Here is a 19,712-nt window from a genome sequence, read left to right as displayed (position 1 = left end):
GTCCATCGCACCCCACCTGCGCAACGTCATTAATCTCTCCCTCGAGACCGCAACCTTCCCAGAGAGCTGGCAACACGCCAAGATCAATGCCCTACTCAAAAAACCCAAGGCAGACCCTAGAGACCTCAAGAACTTCAGGCCCATCTCTCTCCTCCCGTTCCCGGCCAAGGTCATCGAGAAGATCATCAACAGACAGCTAACCCGATACCTCGAAAAAACCAGAATCCAGGACCCTTCCCAGTCAGGGTTCCGCAGCAACCACAGCACCGAGACCGCCATCATCGCCGCCATCAACGACATCAGGATACTGCTGGACAACGGTGAAACCACATCCCTCATCCTCCTGGACCTCTCCGCCGCCTTTGACACCGTCTGCCACCGCACACTACACGCACGCCTCCACGCCGTAGGGTTTCGAGACAAAGCCCTGGAATGGACCACCTTCTTCCTCTCCGGCAGAACCCAGAGCGTCCGCCTCCCCCCATTCCGATCCAAAGCCTCCGAGATCATCAGCCCAACACTGTTCAACATTTACATGGCTCCGCTCGCACACGTCGCCCAACAGCACAACCTCAATATAATCTCCTACGCCGACGACACTCAACTGATCCTCTCCCTCACCAAGGACCCCATCACCACCAAAGCCAAACTCCATGAAGGAATGAAGGCCGTCGCTGACTGGATGAAGACCAGCCGACTGAAGCTGAATACGGACAAAATGGAGGTCCTCATCCTCGGCTCCAACCCTTCAGCCTGGGACAACTCCTGGTGGCCGACGGTACTGGGGACAGCCCCGACGCCCACCGACCACACACACAACCTGGGAATCATCCTCGACTCAACGCTCTCCATGACCAAGCAAGTCAATGCCATCTCCTCCTCCTGCTTCAACACCCTCCGCATGCTCCGCAAGATCTACAGGTGGATCCCGACAGATACAAGAAGAACAGTCACCCAGGCCCTCATCAGCAGCAGACTCGACTACGGAAACGCCCTCTACGCGGGAGCCCCGACCAAGCTCATCAAACGACTGCAACACATCCAAAACGCCTCGGCACGACTGATCCTCGACGTACCACACCACGGCCACATCACCCCCCACCTGAGAAACCTGCACTGGCTGCCCGTCAACAAAAGGATCACCTTCAAGCTCCTCACCCATGCACATAAGGCACTCCACAAGACCGGCCCAGCCTACCTCAACAAACTACTTTCCTTCTACACCCCCAACCGCCAGTTCCGCTCCGCCGACCTCACACTCGCCACCGTCCCGCGCATCTGAAGAACAACCACCGGCGGGAGATCCTTCTCCCACAACGCCGCCAAGACCTGGAACACCCTCCCACTGATCCTACGACAGACCCAAGACCTGCTGACCTTCAGAAGGATACTCAAGACTTGGCTGTTCGATCAGTAGCGCCCCCAGCGCCTTGAGACCCTCACGGGTATGTAGTGCGCTCTACAAATGTTGTTGGATTGATTGATTGATTGATTGATTGAGGGCAGAAGTGGCTGTGGCGGACACTTACTATTCTAGCTCCAGTCCTAGAATATTGGTGAAAGACCACTTTTACCCCAAATATTATAAGATATTTACTATTCTAAGTCCAGTCATTGAATATTTTGGAGCAAGTCATAAATTCCCCAAGTATTTTTTGGGAGGGTTAGAAAGTAGTTAGATTGAATTGGGGCAAGTGCTGCCCTGACGGCGCAGCTCAGGGCAAAAATCTAGGAATACCATGTGTAAAGGCGGAGTACAGGCTCTTTACTGCTGGTTAGCAGGGATAAAGTGCACAAAGGTCTACAGCCAGAAAAGATGAAAAATCAGTGAGGACCACACAGAAATGGTTGATTTCCTACAACTATTATTTTTGAAAGCTAATTTTTCAGGCGCCTTCAGGGACTCTCCACTACAAATGCTGTCTGGAGACTAGTAGATGTCGGAATAGCTATCAAATTCGTTTGAGGCAACACAAACCCTTGCTCATGTAGATGCCTGGTTGCAGTAAACGGCATGGGCATCAAAACTAAGGGTGGGCATAGTACTCGCGAGAAATGCGCATGGCCGGGCGCCCACGCATGCGCATTTGTGAAGAAGAAGTTGCAGCTGAAGGAGGAACTGGGAGCCCCGGGACGCCGCACCTTAGGTAAGATATTTTCTTACTTTTAAATACTTTAATTTATTTTAAAATGAGGGCGTGCGGCGCGAAGTGGGGCTACGCGGAGTGTGCAAGTGTGCGTAGATTTGGGCACACTACGCGATGCTCCACGTAGCTCCACTACACCCACTACGCCCAGGGTTAATCAAAACAAATCAACCTCGAGTAATATCAAAACCTCACCGATCGGGACCTGGTTTTAGGAAAACGTAGTGTTTGTCCATAGTTCTCACTTGTTTATCTTTCAATGAGATACCATTATCTTCTTAGAATTTTACTGAGGAAAAAATGTATGTGTCGGAAAAGTCATGTGGGGATGTCTCTTGGTCCAGCTACCAATTGTCTGGCTCCAATATGAATTACCCCCTGTCTAGTTGGCAATATTCTAGGTTGTAGTGTTGGGGTTATTTATTGGTTGTTGGGTGTGGTCCCTGACTGGAAGAAAATAAAAACATAGCTTGGGCATTTGGGCATTTTCTTTTCCTTTTCTGCTTGGGACATATGTGAGATTAGTCTCTGCATTTCACCACATTACATATACCTTTGTTGCCATCTGTAGTCTGCATGGGTTTAAGAAGGCCTTTAGTATTATTTGATTTTGCCTTCTTTTTCTTCCAAACTCTTCTTTAGGAGTCGTGTGATTTTTTTTTATATTTCCTTGGTACCCAAGAAGAAAGTCCATGGAGGCTTTCCCTAAGGGAGGTTTTTTAGAAGGTTGCAGCCTTGGTCATGTGACAATTGCACACTACTATAAACTGTGGTGTTTGTCAAGCTGGTTCACATAAGAGAAAAAACTTAAGTTCCTGTTGGACTTAGCCCTTTCTGCAGGGCCATATCCAAACGTTTTGCCTTCCTCGTCTATTTTTTCTGATCTTGTTTTGCTGGCCTTAGGGCTCTGCACACTGCTAGCCAGTGATAGTGCTAGTGCTCACTGCTCTAAACATGGTACTATTGTCTTATTCCCAATTGGCATATTTCTTTACTTCCAAGTCCCTAGTAAAGAGGTACGACATGTAAACTAAAAACTAGTAGTTGGCCTGCAGCACTGATTCTGCCACCCACTTAAGTAGACCTATAAGCAAATCTAAGGCCTGCCAGTGCAAAGCCTGTGTGTGCAGCTTTAAACTGCCATTTTGACCTGGCAAAATAAATGTTTTGCCATGCCCAAACCTCCCTTTTTAAATACATGTAGGTCACCCCTAGGGTAGGCCCCGGAAAGCCCAGAGGGCAGGGTGCAATGTATTTAAAATGTGCAGCTGTACTTTTAGGTTTTACATGTCCAGGTAGTGAAAAACTCAAATTTGTTATCTCTCCCCTAAGATAACATTGGAGTTGCCTTATTACATTTTATAAGTATAATTTCCAAATGGGAAGTGATAACCAGTTTATTTTTGTTGTCTCTGAAATCACAATTTAAAACCCTAATTTATGGTGACGTCTGATTTTAAATTGCAATTCTGAAAATACCACTTTTAGAAAGTTGGCATTTTCTTGCCTTAGCCATTTAGTGCCTGCATACCCCTGACGTTAGTGTGTCAGGGACCAGGGAAGGCAGGGTGACTTCAACAGGAAACCTCTAGAAGCTTCTCTTCCCCACTTTAAAGGCTCAACTGAAAATACATTCTAAACCTTAGGCACCACCACTTCAGTACATTTCTTGACCTGTGGATACTCTGCCAGGAAGAAGGACTGCTGTGATGCTGAAGGACTGCCACTCTGCTGGACTCCTGCTTTGCTGTGCAATCTTGCTGCCCTCATGGCTGGGTGAGAAGGACTGGACCTACGTCTCTTGAACCCAGAACCAGGGATGACTCCAAGGGCTAGTTGGCTGGCTTGAGCCTCAAGGACAGAAGGCTCCAACAACCCTGCACGGAGGAAATTTTTAAAATAGTAAAGAGTCTCACTCAACCCCACTGCCCTCTATGCTACCCTGCAAATCGCTAGCGCACTGTAACAACCTGGCAGTCTTCTTCCACCAAAAAGTTCTTCAAATATATTCCACTTTCTCTGTCACCGACTCTCACCTTACTGCTCAGACACGGCCCCGTCAGGGGGAATCCCCCCATCAACCCATGGCTATCTTGGAACACTTCCCTCTGTTGGAACAGGACTCCCTGGAGTTGCTAGCGCGGCAAGTGAAATCCGGGTCACCTGTGACCCAGCCCCCCCCCAGAGGCTATGCTCTCGGTAATCCAGGTGGTTCTCCCTACCATCAAGAACCTCCTCAATGCCTCTATTACCTCCGGCGTAGTTGCAACCCCTCTGGAAGCAGGCAATGGTCCGTGCCTTATTGAAGAAACCCAACCTGGATCCTGGCGATTTTAGCAACTATCGCCCCATTTCCTTGCTCCCTTGGGTGAGTAAGATTTTGGAGAAACACATTAATATACATCTGACGGCCTTTCTGGAGTCCAACCAGCTGCTGGATGTCACCCAAACAGGTTTCCGACCAAAACATGGGACGGAGACTGCCTTATTGGCAGTAACCGAGGAAACTAAAAGGATCTTGGATCAAGGCGGATCAGTGGCAGTGATCCTCCTTGATCTGAGCGCAGCTTTTGACACGGTTAGCCATGATGTGCTCCTATGTTGTCTCTCTGAAATGGGAATCTCAGGCAGGGCAATACGCTGGCTTAAATCCTTCCTGAGCAATAGATCCTTTCAGATCTTTGAGGGTGATATTGTCTCCTCCAGCAAACCCCTGAGCTGTGGAGTCCCGCAGGGCTCATCGTTAAGCCCTGCACTTTTTAACATCTATATGCGACCACTGGCTGAGGTTGTCCGTCCGTTCGGCATTAAGATCGTCTCCTATGCGGATGACACTCAGCTAGTGGTTTCCTTGGCACAGGAGGACAGCCGCTCCGCGCACATGGGACTAAGGCAATGTTTGGTGGACGTGAAAAGCTGGATGACGAGATCTTCCCTCAAACTTAACGGGGATAAAACTGAGTTGATGCTCTTGGGCCCTGCCGCTCCAACGTTTTTTGATCCCCTCTGGCCCCCTTGCCTAGGCACTCCACCTGCACCTAAGGACAATATAAAAAGCCTGGGGGTATGGCTGGACAAAGCCTTAACTTTTGACACCCAGGCTACCAGGCTGTCTGCGACTTTTTTTGGCCTCCTTAGGATGCTCAGGAAAGTGCTCCCACTTTTACCTTTGGAAGCCAAGCAAGTTGCTGTTCAAGGCCTGATCCAGTCCCGACTAGACTTTGGCAACTCTCTGTACCTCGGTGCCCCTGACTATACACTTCGTAAGCTGCAGATCGTTCAAAACTGCGCCGCTCGCACATTACTACAGCTGCCACGGAGACTATCAGCCAAACCTGGACTGAGGAGCCTGCACTGGCTGCCGGTCCGGCAAAGAATCACCTTTAAGGCAATGTGTATTGCCCATCAGGCCTTCTGGGACAAAGGACCGGCTATCTGCCATAATTTTACCATTCAATACCACCCTAGGAAACAACTTCGCTCCGGTCAGGCTTTCCTAGCAATAGTCCCTAGAATCAGGAGATCGAGAGCTGGCGGCAGGATGTTCTCGTACAATGCCGCCAAGCTGTGGAACCTCCTGCCCCTTCAGCTCAGATCCAATCCCAACTTACCCTCCTTTCGAAAACAACTAAAGACCTTTCTTTTCACCTCCTAAAACTAACTCTTTGGACCAATTCGGATACTCCTACCTCACGCTTCAGGCAGCGCTTGGACGCCTCAGGGCAGAAATTCGCGCTTTATAAATCCACATTTCATTTAATTTCATTTCCAGCCTCTGTGGATCCAACGTGTCTCCTCTGCTGCATGGCGTAACCCCGAGCAGAAGCGACACATCTCCACTGCTATGTAAATTGTACCTGTCGCAAAGACTGACATCGCCGCCGCAGCACTCATAGCCTTCAGAACCACCACTGTGTGACGCATCCTCCGTGCAGGCTCTCGCATCCCTCAACCACAACCTTGACGACGCCACCATACTCTCCATCTCAGCCTTGCAGCTCCTCAGAATTGAAGCATCGCCCCATCTGCACGATGCATCTCTGACTCTGGACTTCACATAGCAAACATCGTCAATGTGATCTTTAAAGACGACGCACCAGGACCTCACATCACAGCTTTGCTGCATCTTGGAACCACTTCAGCTGCACGACACATCTTGGGCTTAGATCCTAGCAAACCAAGATTGAGTAAAGGTAATTTGTTCAGCTGGCCCAACTGGGTTCCTGGTAGCCGGCCCGGGCTCCCTTGATGTCGGCCTGAAACTGTGAGATCGACCTGGTCATGCTCTACCACATTTTTACAGTTTATGATTTACGCCTTTCTGCCCCCTTTTTAGGTCTCGCCTGACCCAGCGCATGCGCTGGTCTGGCGAGACATTTTGTGAGGGCTCCAAAAAGTGCTACCAGGCCAGCCTAGACCTACAGTGCATGTGTGCGGGCGCACGGCCGCTTTGATGTTCTCCGTGAGGCTTCAATAGATTGCAGCAGTTCAAACAAGCATTGGCATAGCTATCTCGCTTTTGGGACCTTATAAGTGTTTAGTTATGCAACTGTTGCATGGCTAAACACTTATAAGGTCCCAAAGGCGAGACCTATTGGCTATGCCAATGCTTGTTACTAATATCTTTCAAATTCAATATATTTAGTTTTACTAATTGGATTTTTGTCTTTTTGGTCTTGTTTTATTTATTAAAAAATACTCTATTTCTGTCTCTGTAGTGGGCTCCTTTTGTGATGTGCTTTCACTGTGTTACTGTTCAAAGTGTTGAACAAATACTTTACACATTGTTTCTGTGTTAAGCATGACTGCTCTGTGCCGAGCTACCCTAGGGTTGAGCAAAGTTTAATCTAGGGTTTTCTTGTGACTACACCCTGAGAAGAATTGTGGATGCTGTTTGAGAAGGGTCCTCCCACCCCCCCCAACCAGTAACCCGATTTCTTATAGTTCCTAAGAGCTAATAATATTTCCAGGTTCCTGGTTTATAAGAATATGATGAGTGTTGAAGGGGCTGAAGATGGAGATCGTAAGAACATTACACCATCTAATTTTGCCCGAGCTCAGAAGTTTGTCACATGTGGACACAATTTGTGAGACTCACTATGCAGTATTGCTGGACGATTCCAAACCCCCAAGTCACTCACTACTACTTTGTAAGGGCAAGGAACTAGTTTACACTTGCTATTTTATGGCCTCGAACTAACTCAGTTATACTCTGCCCACAATCCCTGATGGAGCAAACGGAGGTGGCATGCGAATGTACAACGTGGAGAATGTATACAGTGGTAGGCCCCTGGTACATCCCCAGCAAAAGCAACAGGGAGAAATTCCACTGTCCCATTAAGGCACAGTAGAATTGATGTGAGTGAAAGGGTTGCCAGGAACAACAGCACAAGTTATTCAGCAAGCTGTTGCAGTGCCTGAAATAATATTCAAATGTGAATATGTGCATATTGTTGCTTCATCCATGAAGACTCTTCAGTTCTGACCTTCTGGAAAGGTTTCAGGCAAGGAAGACAAACGCCTATAAAAGAGATACAAATTCTTGCATAGGTCTAATGAAGAATGACAGGATGGCATTTTGTAGTTTTCTGCAGGAAAAAGAACTATATTCTCGGTATCTACCCCAAATCAATTATCTTGGGCTATTTTGGATTTAGGAGGAAGTGTGCCATCCATTAAAAGACACATCCAAACCCATTTTGCTCTTCTATAGGAGCACAGTGCTAGAGTAGAAGACCCTACCTTGCAGAAATACTAGACTATACAAAGTAACCCATTCATAATGTTCCAGGAAACTGTGTTACAGGAGTCAAGGTGTTGATAAAACCCCATCTACTTCGTGTATTCCTCTTGATTTTTTTTTCTTCTGGATCGTGGCATCTGCTACAGCCTGAGTCCTGCTGAAAGGCCACAGATTCAGTTGCTCTTCTAAAATGCTCTTCCTACTGCAGTTGGACAGACCTGTAATGAATCATTCTACTGCACTGACTCTGAAAGGTACCAGATATTAATTGATTGTAGGAAGATATCTCTTTTTGTGTTGTCAGCCACATTTTTGTGCACAGATGTTGCTTTGTTTGTTAGTTTGTGAACTTGGACTCTTCTAACCAAGCCCCAGTGCATGTGCTCTGACCCCTAAGTAGACCATAGCACCTATTGAGCCATCCACTACAGTGACATTGTAAATATAGCTTCAGGCCTGCCATTGTAGCCTGACTTAGGCAGTTTAAAAAAATGACAATCCAACCTGTCAAAATAAATCCTTTTGACAGGTTTAAACCTTCCTTTTAAATATTGATTTACTTACTTTACTTACTGCCCATAATGCAATGTGCATGGTATTTAAAAGTAGGACACGTAGAAAGTTAATATTAAACATGTACTTGCAGTGACTACCCCATTACAGCTATTTTCACTGTAGCAAGGCTACCTATTCCATAGTCAAACACTTTGGTGCACTATTCCATTTCATAATGCTATCCATTTCTTGAAAATGCTTATTAGAAGCCCAATTCTCTGGAGAAGTCAGAATTCTTTTATACACATTAAGGAAAATGTACTTTTGGAAAGCTACATTTTCCCTGCCCACAGCCTCTGGAGGCTAATTTGCATTAGCCTCCGCCTGCAACGCTCTAGTGCTTAGCCCTGAATGAGGTGTGAAAGCTGCAACTAGAGAAGGAGTCAAAGGCTGAGGTGAGTGGAGATGTTTTTGTTCCACTGACAGGATGATCATTTGGGCACTGCCCAAAAATTAACTCAGATGAGGCCTCCCCTCACACTAGGTCTATGTATGGACATTTCTAAAGCACAACTGCTGCTGCAAGGAGTGTCCTGGCGCTGGTGCAGAAGTGAACCAATAGAGGGAAGCAGGGGTTCAATATCACTTGTTGGAAAAGAGCCATCGTTTTAACTTTTTGGGGAACATAAGGGTTGCTTTAATGCATCTTAATTCCAGTGGGACTTTGTTCCATAACAACGAAGCCAGGAAAGAAAAGGATCTGCCCAAGGTCCTTTCTTTGTGGATCCGGGGGATTTTGGCCTAACAGAGATTTGCTGAATGCAGACTTCTGAGGGGAGTGTAAAACCTGATTCTCGCTCTTAAGTACCCTGGGCCTGCCTCATGCAATGCTTTATGGATTAGGAGTAGGATCTTAAAGGTGATCTTCTTTCTAACAGGAAGCCAGTGTAGGTCTCTAGGAAGTAGAGACACATGGGTTCTCTGAGGAAGGTAGTATATTGTCCGAGCAGCTGCATTCTGAACCATCTGTAGCCTATTAATCAGATAGTCAGGAAGGCCTAAATACAGTGAATTGCCACAGTCCAGTCTTGATGTAATCAGAGCTTGGACCACGTGTTGTCTAGCCGCCACAGACAGGAAGTGAAGGAACCTTCTCAGAATACGTATTAAGACAATAAAACAGGTTCCTACCACTGCATTAACTTGTAGGTGAAAAGAGAGTTGTCCATCAAACTTGATACCTAAATATTTTGACATAACGCAGTGCTCTGTGGTACTCCCACTTTAACCTTTCGGAGCCCAGCCGATAAAGGAGGACACCATACCTCTTGTCTTCTATAATCGGAGGTAGAGGCCACCAATTTCCAGTCCCTTCCTCAAATCCCAAATGGACTGGAGACGTGCCAAAAGGGGTTGATGAGGAATTGTATCGAACGCCGCTGACAGATCCTGAATAACCAGCCGTGCCTTACCTCCTGCATCGAGGCCAAGTCTGATGAAATCTACCACCTCCACCAGCGCTGTTTCAGTACTACAACTGGGACTGAACCCAGATTGGCTGGAGTGCAGCAGGTCGTTGCTTTCAAAGTATAGGGATAGCTGCTGATTAACGTGTTTTTCGAGAACCTTTGAGAGGGCCTGGAGTAAAGAAATGGGCCTATAGTTGACTGGGTCTATGGGATCAACCTGAGAATTTTTTAGAAGCGGCATCATTTTAGTCTGCTTCCATGTTTTGGGAACAGTAGCCAACAAGACTGGAGTATTGAGAAGATGATTTGCGATAGGAATAATGGCTTCTGCACCCCTGGACAGGAAGTTAGCCGGGCACCGATCAGATGGCAAGCCTGAGTTAAGACTCCCTATAGCAAACAGTAAATCTTAAAGGGAGAGCAGAACAAATGTCTCTAAGGTAGTGGTATTGTCGTGGATGTGGGAGTCTTACTGACTAACGCCAGGATTTTTCTCTCTCTCCCACTAATGCCAGAACTCTCCTCACTCCAGCCTGGGGAAGGGAGACTGGCTTGAATAGTTAAATATTTATCCTGAAAGTAGCATGCCAATTATTTACACCATTCCGTGGTCAGTAGCTGTTGGCCTGTATAGGCTCCTTGGGAGGTAAATGACTTCGCTATTTTGAATTATGGCCTCAACACTCTCCAATGTTTGCTGAAACTTGGGCAGGCCCTTCCTTTGTTTCCTTAGTCAGGCAGAGTCCAATTTGTGTGGGGAGGGAGCTGTCCTCAGAACTGGCTTGAAGTGACCTAAGAGGAAGAGTTGTTTATTTCCATGGCTTCACATTTAGGGTGGGCACACAGGCTCCACACACGGGGAGAAGGGTTCTGCCATTTTGAATCTAGGCAGAGAAGGGCACTGTCAGATTTTATGAATGATGGTACTTCCATAGAGCACAGCTAGTCGCATGAGTGTTCCTGGTGCTTTTATTGGCACCCATAGAATTGAGCAGGGAGTTGCCAGCCCAGTTTAACCACTAAAGTCTAAATAGTAGTGTGTTCAGCTCTTTTTTTAAATGTAGCTTCCATGGATATGAATCTCAAGTATTCAGGCAGCTTATTCCATAAGCCTGCTGCTTTAACGGTAAAGGAGGAGCCTCCCGGCTGTTGTCTCTGAAAGTTGGGTACCACAATAAGTCCAGCCGAGCTAGGGCACAAGATCCTCCCAGGGCTGTAATCCTTAATGTGTTCATTAAGGTAAGTAGACCCCCTGTTATGGAGGGCGTGGTGCGTTAGAGTCAATGCCTTGTACATTATTTAGTGCTGTACTGGCAGCCAATGAAGTCTTTCCCAAAATGGAGAAACTGAAGTACAATTCAGAAGCCTATATAATAAACGTTCTGCATCACCTGTAGCTGCTGGATCAGGTATTCTGGAAGACCTAGGTACAGGACATTGGCATAATCCAACCTAGATAGGATCGGTGACCTAACCACTGTAACTTGGGCCTCATGAGGCTGCAAATGATGAAGTTTGATTTTATGCAGTAAAATACACATAAACTGCTGCAAAAGTGGGTAGGGTGAACCACTGGGAGATTTTCCTTATTGGTTGGGGGGCAGCAGTCACTGTCAGGTTAGTGCCAGATATAAAAGTGTCACCTCCTAGGCACCCCCTCAGAAAATTCGAGTTGTGGAAGAACAAATTATCGGCACCTGCTGTTTGGCACCTGTGAGGAGACCTGAATGTCTGGCCCTGCTCTCACTTGTAGGCAGTACAAAGCAGTGGATTCCAATGGTCAGTTGGCTGAACTCCTGTTAAGCTACAGGGAAACAACAAGCTGCAAGAAGCCACCTTCCTGAAAAACCTCTGCTGATCAGTTCCAATGGACCCACCCTGGACTAGATGAGTTGTGACCTCCAAGTGCTGTTCCTGAGGTCCTCAAACCCTGTGCAGTGTCAAAGTATACTCCTCCTAACACCCTAAACAAAACAACAGGGCTTACAAACTTTTTGGCTCCAAAGACGTACAGAGGACAGGGGACAAACCTGCCAAGTTGATCCGGCCAAGGAACATTGCCACTGGGCTTAAGATTAAAGTTTCTCCGACTCTGCGTTTTTCCACAGCGGAAAATCTATTTTAGCAGGACCTCACAGAGAAGGTCTCTTCGGATACAGCCTGAGCCGTATCCCACTGGAAGAACTCAACCTCAAATGAAGTGACCAGGTCTGAATGAAGAAATCTTGACTGGGTGAAGGCACTAAAGGTGACCAGCCAGTAAAACAAATTCCCTGAGCACTAATTTTGAATTTTTCCTCTCAGAGCTTTTCCTTCCTTAGCCAATGACTTCACCTGGACCAACAACTATTTGATGTTGTGGAGCCCTTCAGGTTCCTACATGCCAACCACCTCAAACCCATTTTGAGAGATCCAAAGTAACCATGTGTTTGGTGACAGATGAATTTTGGATCATCACTCTTAGAATGGGTATGCTTGGCATTGTTTTCCAACAGACATTTTGCCTTCACTTCATTTGTGCTGAACTAATTTTTGTTGGCATTAGGACTCTGTGTACTTTTCCTCTGCTAACCAGCACCAAAGTGCTAGTGCTCTCTCCTTAAATATAGTAATAGTGGCATGCACACTATTGCCAAATTTAATTTACTAATATCACCCTAGTAAATGGCGCTATTTATATCCAGGGCCTATAAATGAAATGCTGCAGACTCCACTGTGCTGTTAATACTGGACAATATGATGTTGATGTACACCATGATATATGTACGTTTAAAAATGAACTCACATATCCATTGTTGAATTTACCTGATGTGACCTCCCATTCAGCCCGAGTCAGAAATGCGTTGTTAGGCAGGCTTTGCGACCTAGGCCTGAAGCAACTGATTGACAGATCACAGATAACCCTTAGACAGAACGCACGAACAGGAAAACCCAGATCGATCCCACAGATAGGCCCCACAGATAGGCAGCAAAACCACAATGGTCTCAGGAGATTGACCCCAAAAAAACTTGTTTGGCCGGAGGGGCATACATTCTCAATAATACCATAAAGTCAGATGCCACACTAAATTAGGAATACACAGCCAATCAGAACACAGCATGCATATTACATGCAGTGATGTCACACGCCCTTCATGCCGGACATCTGGACACGTAGCCACTGACCCTGCAGTATGTTCTCACTAGGACGAGGCCCACCTGCGCTTCTTATCAAACCCCTGATTTATGCCGATGACTAGGTCCAAATTTACGTCACCAAGGAATGCATAAACCATTTTACAATGCTTATTTGTAAAGCATAAAATTACGGCCAAAACCAATGTGCTTTGAGACAGACTTCAGAACCTGACTCTGTTACCTGATCTCCCGGGTTGCTGCGTTTAATTAAACAACTGTTCCTGTTATGCCAAATGCCTCTTGTCTTTAATTTTTTCAAAGGTAAATTTATAATTGAGTTAGAGTGCCACCCATTAAATGTGATGTAGATAACGGGATAAACCTGTATACCCAGCTGAGACCTGGGTGATATATAATAACCTTCAATAATATCTCACAAGGTAACATTTATACAATTAATTTGTATGGTATAACTAAATTAGTTCGTTTGCATTTTTCTGCATAAACCAACTGTGCCTTTCTACCAGTGTGCAGGGTCACATGACTCTGAAAGACTCTCCTGTTGTGGGTTGTGTGTTCTTTCTTTCCAGACATGGGAACAAAGAAGGCCTAGGTGTGAGGGTAGTGGGTCTTCCTGACAGGATGGGTCGGGAGGAGTTCTATCCTGCCCTGATTAAACTTCAATGGGCCATGTCTGCAGCACACACAAAGAAATCTGACACTAGGACTGCCCTTGCTTTTGTAACTCTAGGCAGCTTGGAGGCAGGACCATGGGAAAGGTAGAAGTGACCAGAACCTGTTTTGGGGATAGGTCAGGGAATTACACAACCCAAAGTCTGCCACCAATATAAAAGTGGCACCTTCAGAACATCTCATGAGAACACCTCTGCACCTGTGTAAGACTCAGAAAAAGGACTGCTATGCTGTCTGAAGATGGAAGATTGGACCTCCTTTCCTTGAATCCAGACTCCCCAGAAGTGACTCCAAGGGTCAGTAGGTTGAACACCTGTTTAAGCTACAGGGACACACCAAGCTTCCAGACACCTCCCTGCAACTGACCAGCACCACCTGGACATTCCTGAGGCCGGCTGCAGAACTCTGGTGGAGTGAGACTTGATCCCTAAGAGGTGCCCTCCAAGTCCTGGACATGGTCCTGGCATCAGAATGTACTCCTCCTGAAAAAAACGTGAAGATACAGAAGCTTGGGCTCCTCATGACCATTAAGTGACCTCTTCGTGCCAAGAAACGGCCATCCCTAGCAACTGCCATTGTGAAGAACCTGTCCTTCGTAGTCCATGATTTTGTAACATACTAGTCACATTTATTGATATAGTTAAATAACCTAGCATGTAAATGTCTTAAAAGGGCAATGGTAAAATTGACTAACATGAATGTATGATATTCGGCACACAACTGCACTTTGTAGCCCAAACTTACAACTGAATAAAAAGCGGATTTTTATTTCTGAAGCCCAGGTGCTGTAAAATGAAAAAGCAAACATGTCCCTTGTGTGTGTCTCTATTTCTCTAGCCTCTCACAAATTTAACCTGTATGTTTTATGGTTTATTAAAACTTTTTTTTAAGGAATACTCACAGCAGTTCAGTATTTTCCCTCTCTTAGAATTGTCAACAGGAGTATGTGCGAACGGTGGAGCTGTCTAACCTCGGCAGTCCTGAAGGAGGCACTGTAAAAGAAAATATTTACATTTAGAAACATGAAGACGTGCAATGAGCCTTGTAAGGTAAAGGATCAAGATATACACTCTGTTCTAATGCTAGTCCTTGTGAATTTGTGAACAATGCTTTCACATTCCTCTTTCTAATTGTGCCAGCTATGACTAGCGTAAATGCTAACTATGAGTTTAACTAACCTGAGAATTGTAAATGTTTGCAGAGTAAGATCATACAAATGCGCTACTTACCGTTAATCTTCATTACTGCGATTACCCTTCCCTGTTATACTACTTACATTGTGGCCTACAAGCACCACCTGACCTAGGTAGAAATCAGCACTGCCTTATCCCTGCATTATAGTCCTTTTGTGCTCCTGCCCCAACAAGGGCCTATAAATGATCAGTCATCATCCTTAACCAAGTATGTGGTCCTCAAGCACCAGGTATTCAATGGGTGTGGAAAGGCTGGGACCTAATTATTAGGACAAGGAAAGGGTAAGTAGTGAAGATTACACATAAGTAATGGGTACTTTCCCACCCAAACCTACCCTGTATCACACTTTACAGTATGAGGATATACCACAGCAGTATACTCAAATTGTTTGAAACAGTATAAACTATATCCAAAGTAATGCAACATTTAGTTTAGTAAATTCCATTACAAAAGTAACCTTTGCAAAATCCAAAGGCTTTTCATCCCTCATACTCAAACAATATTGGGATATAATAGTTGAAGAAATCGTCCATGTTGCTCCTCATCACATTGTCTGGAGCAATGCTCCCTCAGCCTCTTCTCATGAAGACACCTTCCCACGAAAACCAAGCATTCTGGGACCATGCAAATCAACATTTTCCTTTGCTTAATACTAACAAATTATAGAGTTTATCCAGAAAGCTGGAACTTTTTATCCCTCTTGAAAAATACCCAAATTAACATACAGCCTTTCACATAGTCTGTAAGCTACAGATCTTGAGATGTAAAGCTGGGCTGCTTGAGTTATATCCAAAAGGTGCCAAAATCCCTCCTCCTCTTCTGTTGAAGGATTAGGAAAAAGAGGATACAGTGTGATCTTCCACTCTGTATTGTATGCTGAAACTACCTTATGTTGAAGATCATAACCTGAATGTAAAACATGTCTGTCTGGGAAACCCTTGAAATGGGGAGTCTTAACTGAAAAGAATCCAGCTCCCCAATTCTGTGAGCTGACATAGTAGCTAATAAAAAGAAGGCTTTTAGAGTCAAAAACCTGAAGTATGCCTACCCCAATGGCTTGAGCAATGAAAAGTGTAGCCTTAAGAGCTCACAGTGAAACGGACTGGATAGGAGGTATTTGAAAATAGAAAAACCCTTCAAAATTCAGAACCAAAGTCACTCATACCCTAAGGAGTGCAGAGAAAACAGAATTCCCACAGGTCTGTCATGACTTCTGTTGAGGCTTGTGGAAGAGGATTTTAATTAACCAGTTTCCTGGGCCCCGAAGGATGACTGGAATTGTCCCCTGTGGACGTAAGCGCTGAAGGTTCCACAGCTAGTGCTCTTTTAAAGATCAGAATTTTCTGGTTCCTAAAAGCCCTTCTCAAATATTCTTAAACTTGACCGACAAAAAGGGAAGAGCCCTCAAAGTGTAACCAAAAAAGATCACCTTCTGAACTCCAATACTTCAATCATGAAAAACAGACCTGATTCATGCTTTTGGTAAATGCAGTCACCTTCAGTTCATCACAGGTGACATCAGAAAGAAAATGGCTTGAAGCTTCATACTAGCCAAAGGATCTGTAGTCTTCCTCAGATTGAATGAAAGGCTGCTGCTATTGATTGAAAGTCCATTACAAGAGGTCGAAAGACATTTACTGCATAGATACTAGCGAGGTTAGCTAGATTCAAACCTACAAAGCACTTCTTGAGGGCCCACTCCACATGTTTGCCAGCAGGATTAGCTACTAATACACCATCAGTGACCACTAAGGACTTACTAAACACATTGGCTAACACATAATGTAAGGCTATAGCAGCAGGCAGCACCAGTTCACTCTCAGCTAAGGGGCATAATCTTGTGAGGAATCTAGGGCATGCTACCTTCGACGGATTTTTCAATTCATGAATAGCAGATCCTTCACCTCTCTGTCCACAGGCAGTTTTGGAGTAAGGAGCACATGAAACTGTTTAAACATGCCCGTGCACATCCAGGGAATACATGTTCTACCTGTAACTGAAGATTCTCTGTCAGGTATTTTTAAAGAGCTAGCATGTCAGAACGCTAGATAAATTCTGCTCTGGGAGTGGGGTCAGCATCTTTATTATAATCCGGATTTCACTGAGGGGAGTATAAGAAATATCTTCAGGTGATATAGAACAAGGATAGGAAGGGAGAGATTCATTCACTAGTAGAGTCTCCATCACAGGGGTACTCCGTTATCTGTGCAATGCCACAGTTACTGATCATTTCTCGAATCTGACTCTCAGACAAAGGAGGGGGGTCACCTGATCAATAATTGGCTCCTTCTAGTATAGGCTGCCCTGCTGCCCGAGAAGGGCAGCTCTTCCGTCGCACTAAACCCAGTCAGGCCAAGATCGGACAAGGGAGAGCCCAAGGCCTTCGGGGCACTCCCAGCCTGGGGAGGCACTGCCATTTGGTTACCCACCGCGGGGTCATGCTGGGTGAGCTTGGCTTCCATCTCGGGAGGGCCTACCATTGTGCCCCTCCCAGAGGGGCAAGGACGTCTCTGGTCCCTCACGCATCCAGGGTGGAGGAGCCCGCCCCGCGCCTGGTCCTCACCCAAGCGCCCTAGTGGCCACAGACCGCTCCTCCACGAGGGCGCGCAAGGGCAGAGCTCGGCCCTGCGCCTACAATGTGTTCCGTCTGTGAGGCAGCTGAGGGTTTTGGGCTGGCGCCATCAGTCGCTCGGCCATTCTGCAGTTAATGATCCTTCCGCAGGTTCACCTACGGAAGCCTTGTTACGACTTTTACTTCCACTAGATAGTTGAGTTTGATCGTCTTCTCAGCACTCTGCCAGGGCCATTGCCGACCCCGTTGGGGCTGATCTGAGGACCTCACTAAATCATCCAATTGGTAGTAGTGACGGGAGTTGTGTAGAAAGGGCAGGAACTTATCAACACAAGCTTATGACCGACGCTTACTAGGAATTCCTCCTTCATGGGAAATAATTGCGATCCCCTGGTTACTTGCACCTGTCGGTGAAAGGTAGACACTCGCTGATCCGTTTAGTGTAGCACATGTGTAGCCCCAGACATCTATTAGCATCACAGACCTGTTATTTCTCCATCTTCTGTGGCTGAACGCCACTTGTCCCTCTAAGATGTTGGATGCTGACTGCTGGGGGTTACGTAGCATAGAGGGGTCTCTTTGTTATCAGACAAATTGCTCCACCAACTAAGAACGGCCATACACCACCACCCACAGAATCAAAAAATAGCTATCAATCTTTCAATCCTTTCCATGTCTGGGCCGGATGGGGTTTACCTTGTTGAGTCAAATTAAGCTGCATGCTCCATTCTGGTGTTGCCCTTCTGTCAATTCCTTTAAGTTTCAGCTTTGCAACCATGCCCCTCGCGGAACCCAAAGACTTTGGTTACCCAGAAGCTAATTTACAGGTCATGGGAATAACGCCGCTGGATCGCTAGTTGGCATCGTTTATAGTCAGAATAACTACTGATCTGAATGGCTTCCAAGCTCTGACTTTCGTTCTTGATTAATGAAAACATTCTTGGCAAATGCTTTCAGTTTGGTTTGTCTTGCGCCGGTTCAAGAATTTCACCTCTAGTGGCACTATGCAAATGCCACTGGCCGTCCCTCTTAATCTCAGCCCAAGTTTCGGAAAGGAACAAAATAGAACTAGAGTCCTATTCCATTATTCCTAGCTAAACTATTCAGGCGAAAGGCCATCTTTGCAAACACTGATTTTGTTCAAAGTAAACGCTTCGGACCCCAGGACACTCACTCAGGAGCATCAAGGGGGCACCAAGAAGCAGGGGCTGGGACACGCGGTAGCTCGATCTCAAGTTCCAACTACAAGCTTTTTAACTGCAGCAACTTACGCTATAGGAGTTGGAATTGCCCTGGCTGATAGCACCAGACTTGTCCTCCTATGGATCCTCATTAAAGTTGTTAAAGTGTATTTATTCAAATTACAAGACCTCAACAGAGTCTTGTATTGTTATTTTCTGCACTACCTCCTCAAGTCTGTAATTTGCGCCTCTGTTGCCTTCTTTGGCTGTGGTGGCCGTTTCTCAGACTCCCTCTTCGGATTCAAACCCTGATTCCACGTTATCCGTGGTCACCATGCTAGGCATAGAAAGTACCATCGAGCGTTGATAGAGCAGACATCTGAAGGTATCGTTGCTGTCATGGAGACGTGCGATCGGCCTGAGGTTATCTAGAGTCACCAAAGCGGCTGGCGAGCTCGGATTGGTCTTGGTCTGATAAATACACGCATCCTGGGAGGTCAGCACTCGCCGCCATGTATTAGCCCTAGAATTACCACAGTTATCCAAGTAACAGATGAAGCGATCAAAGGAACCATAACTGATTTAATGAGCCATTCGCAGTTTCACTGTACCGGCCCGTGTGTACTTATATGTGCATGGCTTAATCTCTGAGACAAGCATATGCTACTGGCAGGATCAACAAGGTAGCCGTACCTGCTGGACGGGTTGTTGGGAGCAGCGTGCCATCCCGGACTGACCTTCACACCCCCCTGGAGCCTGCTGGGGAAGCCCACCCGCCTGGGAGGACAGGTGTGTTTACAGCTGGCCCAGCTCTTCTTCATGGCAGAGTCCTCTTGTTCTGTGAAGTACTTGTAATACTTATACCCCATTTTCTCATTGTTCTCTTTGCTGTAAGGGTCTCTGGGCCCAGTCCAAACTAGTCCTGTCCTCCCTGGTGCAGCATTACCGCTGGGGGCAGAGCCAGCATTGTGAAAAAGGAGACACAGCCTATTCAGGTGCAAGCGAAACTCCTCCCACCACTCTAAATGGGGACCAGGTCTATTCAGCCCTGAGATGAGTCACCCAGGCAAGGCAGGGCACACCTCAACCCCCCCCCCCCCC

General features: G+C 46.3%; 1 protein-coding gene and 1 pseudogene across 3 annotated transcripts in view; both read right to left on the bottom strand.

The window, feature by feature from the left end:
* Positions 1-19,712, bottom strand: part of PPFIA2 (PPFI scaffold protein A2) — a 1,995,062-nt gene that overhangs the window by 33,525 nt on the left and 1,941,825 nt on the right. For all 3 annotated transcript variants that reach the window (XM_085652973.1, XM_085652974.1, XM_085652975.1), the window contains one exon: positions 14,566-14,656. In XM_085652973.1, coding sequence (XP_085509099.1) covers positions 14,598-14,656 — 59 coding nt within the window. In that variant the 3' untranslated portion in view covers positions 14,566-14,597. The remainder of the gene's footprint in view (positions 1-14,565; positions 14,657-19,712) is intronic.
* Positions 17,564-19,297, bottom strand: LOC146855289 (18S ribosomal RNA; annotated as a pseudogene).

This window comes from Triturus cristatus, chromosome 4_1 (assembly GCF_964204655.1).
Source record: "Triturus cristatus chromosome 4_1, aTriCri1.1, whole genome shotgun sequence".
Lineage (NCBI taxonomy): Eukaryota > Metazoa > Chordata > Amphibia > Caudata > Salamandridae > Triturus > Triturus cristatus.
This window is presented reverse-complemented; position numbering and strand designations above follow the sequence as displayed.